Here is a 12,179-nt window from a genome sequence, read left to right as displayed (position 1 = left end):
ACGCTTAGCATCAGCGCTTAAGTGCAAGCGGAGATTAATACAGATGACATATTTCATGAAAAATGAGAGGACTACAGCACTCTGTCAGCGACTGGTAAATTGGGTCCTGCATCACTCTCAACAAAGCACTGTGAATACAGCCAGTGCATGTGTGTGTACATGTGCCTGTGCGTAAAATGAAATGACCGCAAGGCAGTGATGACCTTGTCTGCAGTCACAGTGGTGACTGCTGCCACTACTTCAGACAGCTCCTTTCTTTTGACTAATTCAGGGATTTGAACTCCAACCACAACCTCTCATTATCCAGGCTCTGAAAGATATTGTGGAGGGGATCAGTGACGCTGTTTGCCCACAAAGTTAACTCTCCATGTGAAATTCCAGATTACATGAATATTAGGTTGTATTAAATGGATAGTTCACATAAAATTGAAAACTCTTGTCATTGTTTACTCATGTTCTTCCAAACCCATATGACTTGTGGAACACAAAAGGAAATGTTAGGCAGAATGACAGCTTTGAGCCCTATTCGGACAGGACTAGTTTTCTCTGAAAATATTAGGAAATTTGGGGTTTTACAGACGTACTATGTGATTTTAATCCTGTCCGAATCTGAAAAGTCTATTTTTCTCACACAATCTTTCGGCTAACTCATGAGTCCTCTGAGAAATCGAATCCCGTCCGAATGTGAATGTCTGTGACTGCTGATATTGAATTTTCACAACACTTCATGTATTTTGACCTACAAGAACTACTGTTAACATCGTACTTATGCATGGTGCGTGCCAATCTTCTGCCTGCTGTGCAACTTTTAATTTGGATGTTGATTTTTTGCCATCCGACAAAAAATACGAAAATTAACAAGGAGAACAAAATAGCGGAAACTGCTAAGACTGGCCACTGTAATAATATCAGTGTCAGGTAAAATACTCACCTTAATTTCTCCACTCAATTATCTAATGTTATAATTATATAATTCACAGATAAGTATTGCTTATTTCATTGGGTTTATTATAAGCAGTCCACTTCTATAAACTCATGTGAATTTGTAATGTATAATTAATAAATAAGAATTATATCAATACATTAATTATAAACTGATCAAGTTTAAAAGATACGTCAATTTATTCACCTACTGTAAATGATGTGTTCAACCTTCTGTAATGCCCATATCTAGAAAACAGACACTCCCACCTATGTAATAAACACAGAGATCTTTAGTCCAGTCCGAAACAGTACATTCAATCTCAGACGTCAGGTGATAATAACAGTAACTCAAACATTGTTTAGAAAACCAATCCCGTCCAAATAGGGCTTTAATCACTATTTACTTTCATTGTATTAAAATATAAAATTACAGTAAATGGTGACTGAGACTAACATTCTGCCTGACATCTCCTCCTTTTATGCTCCACAGAAGAAAGACTTTTGGATGGAAAATGTGAGAAAATGATGACTTATATGAAAGAAAAAAACAAAAACAATATATATATATTTATACACACACACACACACACACACACACACACACACACACACACACACACACACACACACACACACACTCCAGTTAGTTCCGGTCCTCTAATCTCATTGGACGAGAAACGTTCCATGAGTATTGATGGTCTCACACCATCAGCACTCGGAGGCTTCACTGTTTGTATCACTTCACTTGTGTTTGTGCCATTCTAAACTAAAATGTAAGAACAGTGCAGATGTGTAAAGAGCCATCTGTCTCTTTACATTTAATTTTGTGTCATTACAAATTTTAGCCAGCAGGTGGAGGCAAAAGACCATTTTTGTGTGTAATATGAGCCAGTTGGTGACGTGAAGTGAGTCAGCGTCAGTCATTGTTTACGTACAACCGTGATCACTCGTATTACTACTACACTACTAAAGCTAGGAAATAGCTTTAAACGGCTTTAAACTAACAACTTCAGCATTAAGGCTCCTCACAGCTGAGAGACACAACAAACTGATTAATTATACAAACTAAAGGTGCTTACCTCTTACTGGACTTTCCACATTGGAGAGGATTTACTGTTCAAAATGGAGGAAGAGATTGAGGTTTCTTTAGTGGGCTTTCACACTGGGCACATTTGCTGCAGTCCGATTCCGAGTGCGATTGTTCCCGGTGCCCACCGCAACGTTGGTCTGGTTTCACACTCACTTGATTCTATCAAACCCCAGTCCATTTGCGTTCATCTTACATCATTACTAGCACGCATGGTGAACAACGGGACTCATCATACTTTTAGTTTTTTTGTTATTTTGGTGCCATCATGCACAGAAGAGTGAACGACAACTGCATATATGTGCACTTCATGGCGTAACTCATCAGATGTCCAGGGGAAGGTGGCTTGCTGCTGCTTGCAGGCAGCGTTTTTTGAGGAAACAGCTGATTGCAAGGAATTCATTTGCATCTTTGTTTACACTGCACGCTTACTCACGCTCGTGTCCAAGGTGAAGTTATTGCCAATGTCATCTCCTATTATACCCTATATTTATAACCAATAATAGTATTTATATATAGTATTTATAAGGTACAGTGCATCCGGAAAGTATTCACAGCGCTTCACTTTTTCCACATTTTGTTATGTTACAGCCTTATTCCAAAATGGATTAAATTAATTATTTCCCTCAAAATTCTACAAACAATACCCCATAATGACAACATGAAAGAAGTTTGTTTGAAATCTTTGCAAATGTATAAAAAAAATAAATAAAAAATAAAATAAAAAAAAATAAAATCACATGTACGTAAGTATTCACAGCCTTTACCATGACACTCAAAACTGAGCTCAGGTGCATCCTGTTTCCACTGATCATCCTTGAGATGTTTCTACAACTTGCTTGGAGTCCACCTGTGGTAAATTCAGCTGATTGGACATGATTTGGAAAGGCACACACCTGTCTATATAAGATCCCACAGTTAACAGTGCATGTCAGAGCACAAACCAAGCCATGAAGTCCAAGGAATTGTCTGTAGACCTCCGAGACAGGATTGTATCGAGGCACAGATCTGGGAAGGGTACAGAAAAATTTCTGCAGCACTAAAGGTCCCAATGAGCACAGTGGCCTCCATCATCCGTAAATGGAAGAAGTTTGGAACCACCAGGACTCTTCCTAGAGCTGGCCGCCCGGCCAAACTGAGCGATCGGGGGAGAAGGGCCTTAGTCAGGGAGGTGACCAAGAACACAGCATTTCTCTGTGGAGAGAGGAGAACCTTCCAGAAGAACAACCATCTCTGCAGCACTCCACCAATCATGCCTGTATGGTAGAGTGGCCAGATGGAAGCCACTCCAAGTTTGCCAAAAGGCACCTGAAGGACTCTCAGACCATGAGAAACAAAATTCTCTGGTCTGATAAAACAAAGATTGAACTCTTTGGCCTGAATGGAAAGTGTCATGTCTGGAGGAAACCAGGCACCGCTCATCACCTGGCCAATACCATACCTACAGTGAAGCATGGTGGTGGCAGCATCATGCTGTGGGGATGTTTTTCAGCGGCAGGAACTGGGAGACTAGTCAGGATCGAGGGAAAGATGAATGCAGCAATGTACAGAGACATCCTTGATGAAAACCTGCTCCAGAGTGCTCTGGACCTCAGACTGGGGTGAAGGTTCATCTTCCAACAGCACAGCGACCCTAAGCACACAGCCAAGATTACAAAGGAGTGGCTATGGGACAACTCTGTGAATGTCCTTGAGTGGCCCAGCCAGAGCCCAGACTTGAACCCGATTGAACATGTCCCCATCCAACCTGATGGAGATTGAGAGGTCCTGCAAAGAAAAATGGGAGAAACTGCCCAAAAATAGGTGTGCCAAGCTTGTAGCATCATACTCAAAAAGACTTGAGGCTGTAATTGGTGCCAAAGGTGCTTCAACAAAGTATTGAGCAAAGGCTGTGAATACTTATGTACATATGATTTTTTTTGTTTTGTTTTTTATTTTTAATAAATTTGCAAAGATTTCAAACAAATATCTTTCACGTAGTCATTATGGGATATTGTTTGTAGAATTTTGAGGAAAATAATGAATTTAATCCATTTTGGAATAAGGCTGTAACATAACAAAATGTGGAAAAAGTGAAGCGCTGTGAATACTTTCCGGATGCACTGTATATAGATGGATAGACAGACAGACAGACAGTATTTATTGTGTTGATTGTACTTGTATGTCATTGTGGTGTCTTTACTTTTTTGGGACTTTCAGGAATGTGTGGATCCTCGTGAGGTGTCGAAACTAATGATGTCGTCATCGGCTAAAACGCATGCGCAGGTTACTTTACTTCCTGAATGAGTGCGCACCCGAGTCCGAGTTGCTTACACATTTACGCAAATCACGCTACAGTTCCATTGCAACCGAACTCAAACCACCTCCTACAGGTAGTCTCGGGTTTGGTACCACGGTGCACTCCCCGGTCCGCATGACAGCTTTCACATAACCAATTTTTCATGCGAACCATGCTCTGTTTCGAACTTAACTGCCAGTGTAAAAGTACCCTTAGAGAAAGAATCTTGCACAACAGCTACCGCGAAATAGGGAGGAATATCCCTACTTGGACGGCTATTTTTCCACTGAGAAAATAAGATGAATTTCACCAAAATGACATTATCTTCAGAAAGCTGACTAACAGACTACAGCTTCATCAACAGGTGATCGCACACGCTCGCTTACTCGCTCGCACTCACTCTCTCTCTCTCACACACACATCCTTGTTTCTCCAATAATATGTTAGAAACAGCCCAAGCCGTGATACTAGTAGTTCCAAAGTTTGACATGTTTTTTTTTTTTTTTGTGAACTATCCCTTTAAATGCATTGTAATACAAAAGGAATGGGGAACATTGGTTGCTTATTTGTCCAACAACTGATTAGTCGATTAGTAAGGTCGATCAATTCATGAGGAACTTTTTTGGTTTGTTTGTTTTTATATTTTTATCGGCTGCTTGCATGGTGAAATCCACTTAGCAAAGTTAGGTCTTTATAAACACAACCACTACAGCTATTTACTTTCAAATTGACCTTTTTTTGTCCGGCTACAAATGCTGCTTTTTTATGATGGGGTGTGAGGTACAGTTCAACTTACAACCAGAAATAGTTCAACTTTTAGGCCACATCCCCACTAATCTGTTTAAGTTTAAAATTTTCAGAACGTCATTGATTTACAAAGCATGCAGTTATGGAGAGCGTGTTCAGTGGAGGAAAGTGTGGATGAGGTATATATGTAATAAAATCAATATGTTTAGAAAAAAAATAAAAAAATATGGACTATTAGTATGGACTATTCCATTCCATTGTGCTTTGTATGGCTGTTTTTAAATGCATCTTATTTAAATGCACCCAAAGTCACGCATTTGATTGGGGGTCAGGTGAACCCAAAACCTCCATAAATCGACTAGTCATTCAGGCAACCCACCGAAAAAATTAAAGAAATGTGCAAATCCCTACAGTGCAGTGATTTTGCAATGCACATTGTTCATTCCAATCTACAGAACACTGGCTGTCTTAATTTGCATAATCAAAAAACTAATCCCGATATTAATTGTGCCTCCCATTGGCTAATTACTGTAATGAAATTGAGCCCAATTAAATCTCTTAGTCTCATTTATTAAATTGTTCTGGTCAGTAACTCAAGCCTATGCATGATACCAATAAGGGATTAACATACTGAATGTTAATCCGACTATGTGTGTCATTTTGGTTTTAGCTTGTCTTCCTTCATAATTATTTAAAACACAGCACATTAATAGTGGTTATGAATGGGGGAAATTTGAGAGTCAGCCACAATACGTCCCATTATGTAGAGCTGTACACAAATAACCACAGAGCTTGAAAACGACACATGTAGGGTTTTTAATGTGGCACAGGCTGTAGTTTGAGCTCAATGGAGAATTAGGGACTCCAGTCAAGCATGCTTGTGAATAACAATCACACTGGGATGAAATTAAAATAAGAGATATTGTATGAAGCTCCGCACCTGTAAACTGGGTCTTGCATCACCATCATCTTGCTTTCATCCCAGGTCCATTCTTTTTTCTGCAGGAAATGAAAGTGATCATTTCAGTATAACACATGCAAGGCTTTAATGTATTATAATATAGCCTAAGGTAGAAGCTTGCTATATAATTTTTTTTTAAGTTCCCGCTCTGAATTAAACAAAGAGATAAAGCACCTGTGTAAATCAATAATTTACACCGATCAGCCACAACATTAAAACCACCTGCCTAATATTGTGTGGGTCCCCCTCATGCCACCAAGACAGCGCCAACCCGCAAGAATGCAATTCTGAGATGATATTCTTCTCACCACAATTGTACAGACCGGTTATCTGAGTTACCGTAGACTTTGTCAGTTCGAACCAGTCTGGCCGTTCTCTGTTGACCTCTCTCATCAACAAGGCATTTCCTTCCACGGAACTGCCGCTCACGGGGTTTTTTGGTTTTGTTTTTGGCACCATTCTGAGTAAATTCCAGAGACTGTTGTGCATGAAAATCCCAGGAGATAAGCGGTTACAGAAATACTCAAACCAGCCCGTCTGGCACCAACAATCAAGCCACGGTCCAAATCACTGAGATCAAATTTTTTCACCATTCTGATGGTTGATGTGAACATTAACTGAAGCTCCTGACCCATATCTGCTTGATTTTATGCTCTGCACTGCTGTCACACGATTGGCTGATTAGATAATCGCATGGATGATTGTTGGTGCCAAGTGGGCTGGTTTGAGTATTTCTGTAACTGCTGATCTCCTGGGATTTTCACACACACAAGTCTCTAGAATTTACTCCAAATGGTGCCAACAATAACAAAAAACATCCAGTGAGCGGCAGTTCTGCGGATGGAAATGTCTTGATGAGAGAGGTCAGCAGAGAATGGCCAGACTGGTTCGAACTGACAAAGTCTACAGTAACTCAGATAACTGCTCTGTACAAAAAGAATAGCATATCAGAATGCTTTTCTGAGATGCGGGTTTTCTGTTTTGGCGGCACGAAGGTGGTTTTAATGTTGTGGCTGATCGGCGTATGTTTAATTATAACATAAGGCAACTTATGATGCAGAAATTGCACTGACTGTCACCTTTAAGTATTTTGCCTAAGGACAAAACAATTCCAAAAAGAAGCATAAGGCAAAGTCTCTTGCCAAAGGGTAAACATAGTAGAGCAGGACTAAGATCTCTGTAACCCTTCAATTGCTTGTTCACGTCTGATCTTAAAAAATAGCAGGATCAAACCACCAGCCTTTAAGCTAGCTGCCTGGAGCTTAAACCAAATTGCTACCAGCATGCCCATCTAAATTATTTTCTGCAGTTGTTACTAAAAAAGGTGGAGGCTCAATCCCTAGCAATAAGTTAATACTAAACCAACTAATTTCTTAGTTAATTAACTTCAGAAAGTTCTATCTTTTTTCATAAAATTGTTCTTAAGAAAAAAACTTAAAGGGATAGTTCACCCAAAAATGAAAATTCTCTCATCCATTACTCACCTTCATGTCATCCCAGATGTGTATGACTTTCTTCTGCTGAACACAAAAGAAGATTTTTAGAAGAATACCTCATACAATGCAAGTGAATGGTGGCCAGAAATCTGAAGCTCCAAAAAGCAGATACAAGCAGCATAAAAGTAATCCACAAGACTCCAGTTGTTTAATCAATATCTTCGATATATGATATGATATGGTGGGTTTGGGTAAGAAACAGATCCATATTTAAGTTCTTTTTTTACTATAAATCTCCACTTTCACTTTCAGATGAAATAAACCACTTTGGGATATTGCATATTCTTTGTTTGTGTTCAGCAGAAGAAAGTAAATCATACACATCTGGGATGGCATGAGGGTGAGTAAATGAGAGAATTTTCATTTTTGGGTGAACTATCCTTTTAAGAATTTAAACTGTCGAGAAAAATGTATGTTCTCAAAAATCATCGTAAATAACATTAATTAAAGATAGGATAACCTCACAAATGGTCTTAAATCCCAAAAGGTAAGCTTTCAAACAATGAAAATGTTATCACAAAATTCAAAGAATAAATGCTGTTTTGAAGCTTCTTATGTGGTGACCAATCATGCTAGTCAATTCAAACGGATGCTCTGCATAGTGCTCTCTCCGCAAACTTTAGAGTCCATAGAAACATAATAATTATATCTTTAGAAAGCTGAGACTGTCCCCTGACCCTTTCCCATGCCTGCATCTTATTTTCCAACGTGATATAAGCATCAAGCCAAGGTTAAAATTAGTTTTTATTTCTATTTCATTTTCAGTTTTCCACTCTAATTTAGTGTAGTTTTCGTTTTGTTTGTAAGTTCTTTGTTAGTTTTAGTTTAGTTTTTGTATTAGTATTTATATTAAGGGATATTGGAGAATGGGGAATACAGGTATTTGTGTAATGGGTCATTCCTGGTATTCTGTAATATTTCAGTCCCCCAGACCTTATGAAGTGGTGGTTCACTAAAATGAAATGTTGAAAGCTTTTTTTTACAATATGTTGATATGTCCATTACAATGAATTAAAATAATTATTGCATTAAAATAATCTTTATCATAAAAAAATTTCTTCTTTCTATCTGAAACCAAGCAATGTGTCATGTCCCACACTTCACTGAATTTGCACTTAGAAAAAAAATAAAAAAAAGTGCACACTGTCGATAATTTTTGTCATTAATGTAAAGATGTCACACCAACCATTTTCAGGCCATAAAAAATGTTGTTCTGCCTATATGTGACAATATTAATCAGAAGTAACATCATTCAGCTGTCTTCAACAGTGTGGTATAGAAACAGATAAGAAATATCATAATCTGTATTATAGGAAGATGGGTATGGTCAAGCTCAACAACTCAACCCCGTCACATGAAATTAAGATATTAAATCAGTACTTTTTAATATAATATTTTAATCCATAAATATATATAGATTTTATTAATATCATGCATGCTATGTGGTCTTCTGTCCTACACCACACAAGGAGCAGTGGCCATTCTGAGCAAAAACATCAACTCCATCACACACAACCCTGTCACATTTTTCACTGTAAGCCTGTGAGGGGGTTGAGTTATTCAGTACATTTATGAATATTGTAACAAAAATATGGAACAGACAATGTATATTACAAATTCTATATATTTACTTGAATAAAACATGGTGTTAAAAATATGTGGGTGCAAGTTGTCTAGTGGTTGGAGACAAGTGTGATAATATCTGATAATTAAAATAGGAACACAATTAAAAATCATTATATTGTTTGCTGAGCACAGCCTGACATGTTAAGGGCTAGTTAAAAAAAGTTGGGTTTTTAGTTAAATATCTGAATTTAATCATGTTTTTACAAAAAACAATGAGGCCACAGACACACAATTTGAAAAAAAAAAAAAAACCATAAAAATAATAAAACTGTCATACACTTTATATTTGTAGTCATAAAATTTGTATGAGGGACACATAAGCAGCAGGTAGATGCTTCTTTTATAACAAGTATTGTGTATAATCATTTTCAAACCACATCCATTATGTCCGTGACGGGGTTGAGAAAAAAAAAGGTGTCCAAATCAGAAAACAATAGGAAATAATAAAAGGGATTTGATTTTGCCTGATGTGGGAAAATATGATTTGTTGGAGGTTTAATATGTGCCTAATGTTTTGGAGTCTTCAGACAATGAATTAAATGTAATCTGAATTATTTTATTTTTTCCCCAAGTTGAAATATTGCCAAATCCCAGGAATGACCCTAATGTGGGTTGTATAGCTGGACTCCCCAATGTCCAATTTGTGAATAATATTATTGTGGGTGGCCTTCAAGTAGGATTTTGCTTAGGGCCCCCATATGCTTAGAAACGGCCCTGCTAATAGTACAGGTCTGCAATCAACTTGATTTTCCGGGACAGAAATGTAAACTGCGCTGGGTAGGGGAGGAGGTTATTGTCATATGGTAGTTATATAATGTTACGTACGGTTAAAGAAAAGCCTCCAATGCCATCATTTAGAGCAGGGGCGCTCACACTTCTATGGAATGAGATCTACTTTTTCATGTTATTGCAGCAAGATCTACCATACACAATATATATACCCATTGTCACAATACCAACATTTCTGTAGACGTTAGTGAAATTTTATCATTCTTGATACCAGCTTATCACCACAAATAATCACACTAACTAATTTGTTATGTAAGAATTGTACTCAAGTAATTATTCAAAACTACTAAACAGTCAGTAATAAAATAATACAGCAAAGAATAGAAATAATTAAAATAGAACAATTCAGTTTTTTCCCCCACTGTTTACGTTCACTTTAGACATCACTCTCTGAGTTTACATGAATTCCTCACCAAGATGGTCATTTTGGAAAATTTTGAAATGCATTTGATTGTTCAGGCTAGGGCTGCCCCCGACCAAAGATTTTCCTAGTCGACTAGTAGGAGTCAATTTAAGCCATTAGTCGACTAGTTGTTGCACGTTTATGATATTAATTTAATTACTTATATATATATATATATATATATATATATAGGGGGCATCAGAAAATGGTTTGAGTACCAGGGCTGAGAAAGAATGTTATAAGTAACATAGCTAACACTGTTCCACATTACAGAGAAATACTAAACCATAATAATGAGCCTTTAAAATATAAATTTTACAAGCGCACACACGAAGCGAGCTGCAGCGACACCGGTAAAAGCGGTAATGATTCTGAATGTGTCGGAAAAACCAGCAAGGAGACTGTCTGAACATTTTGTTAATTTATACAGAGAAATGCACATTAGGGTTGAGCCAATAGACGATGATCTCGGGGATCGACGATGGTCAGAGTGATCGCCAATAGCTGATGCATTTGATGATGTCAAAACAATATTTGGCTCGTTTTCCCATGTATTAAATTATTATTATTATTATTAATATTATTATTAGGCTATTATTATTATTATTATCAAATTAATATTACAAATAATTTGCCCGTAGACACAGACACGCATTTGAAGAAACACACTTTATTAGATTAAGAACAGATGACAGAAAAGCCGTCAGTGCGCATGCATGAAACGATGTTTGTACGATGGCGTGCAGTCTCGTGGAACACGCGCATGTAAAAGGTTCTCGCTCTTTCTTTGTTTCTGTCTTCTGAATTATTTTATGCAATCATTATAATTATTTTTACATTTATAATTGTTTTTATGTCTTCATTTAAGTAATTTTCCGCCATGATGTTAAGACGGATTCTTGCCTGACGGTAAATGGAAATTTGTATATATTATTCTTTTACCACTTCATTATTTTAATTGCTTTTTCGTTTCGTTTGGAGTGCAGTTTGAATTTAGAAATGTATTTGATTTAAGTTTTTCATCTTTAAATAAATTAATGTAATTTACAATGCAAAATCACTAAATCAAGAATATTCACCGATCCCTCAGCCCGGGGGTTGCCGATGTAATTGGATATTGTGATTTTATATATATATATATATAACACACACTACCGTTCAAAAGTTTGGGGTCACTTGCTTGAAATGTTTCTCATGATCTTAAAAATCTTTTGATCTGAAGGCGTATGCTTAAATGTTTAGTTTTTTAGACAAAAATATAATTGTTCCAACATATTAATTTATTTAATTACAAAACTAAAATGTTATAAAAAAAAATAAAAAAAATACGTTTTTGAAATTGATGACTTGGACCGAATAATTAAGAGAAGCAGCCACCAAGTGCCCAGCATATAGATGGGAACTCCTTCAATACTGTTTAAAAAGCATCCCAGGGTGATACCTCAAGAAGTTGGTTGAGAAAATGTCAAGAGTACATGTCTGCAAAATCTAGGCAAAGTGTGGCCACTGTGAAGATGCTAAAATATAACATATTTGTGTTTTCACATTTAAGGATAATAGTAAAGTCATCAAAACTATGGAAGAACAGAAATGGAACTATAGGAATTGTGTTGTGACTAAACAAATTCCAAAATAAATTAAAACTATGTTATATTTTGTAATGAAATAAATTAATATGTTGGAACAATTATATTTTTTGTCTACAAAACTAATTTCAAACAGTTAAGCATACGCCTTCAGATCAAAAGGTTTTTAAGATCATGAGAAACATTTCAGTCAAGTGACCCCAAACTTTTGAAAGGCAGTGTGTGTGTATATATATTATATACATTGCATCTGGAAAGTATTCACAGCGCTTCACTTTTTCC

General features: G+C 36.9%; 1 protein-coding gene across 5 annotated transcripts in view; it reads right to left on the bottom strand.

Annotated features, from left to right (window-relative positions):
* The window catches only part of LOC127445640 (carboxyl-terminal PDZ ligand of neuronal nitric oxide synthase protein-like), a 204,553-nt gene that overhangs the window by 107,915 nt on the left and 84,459 nt on the right, over positions 1-12,179 (bottom strand). For 2 of the 5 annotated variants that reach the window (XM_051705844.1, XM_051705848.1), the window contains exons 4-5: positions 7,482-7,517; positions 5,977-6,035 (exon numbers count right to left, since the gene is read on the bottom strand). In XM_051705844.1, coding sequence (XP_051561804.1) covers positions 5,977-6,035; positions 7,482-7,517 — 95 coding nt within the window. The remainder of the gene's footprint in view (positions 1-5,976; positions 6,036-7,481; positions 7,518-12,179) is intronic. The other 3 variants (XM_051705847.1, XM_051705849.1, XM_051705845.1) reach the window with 2 other exon arrangements.

This window comes from Myxocyprinus asiaticus, chromosome 9, assembly GCF_019703515.2.
Source record: "Myxocyprinus asiaticus isolate MX2 ecotype Aquarium Trade chromosome 9, UBuf_Myxa_2, whole genome shotgun sequence".
Lineage (NCBI taxonomy): Eukaryota > Metazoa > Chordata > Actinopteri > Cypriniformes > Catostomidae > Myxocyprinus > Myxocyprinus asiaticus.
The sequence above is the reverse complement of the archived record's forward strand: the minus strand, read 5'-3'. Positions and strand labels throughout refer to the sequence as shown.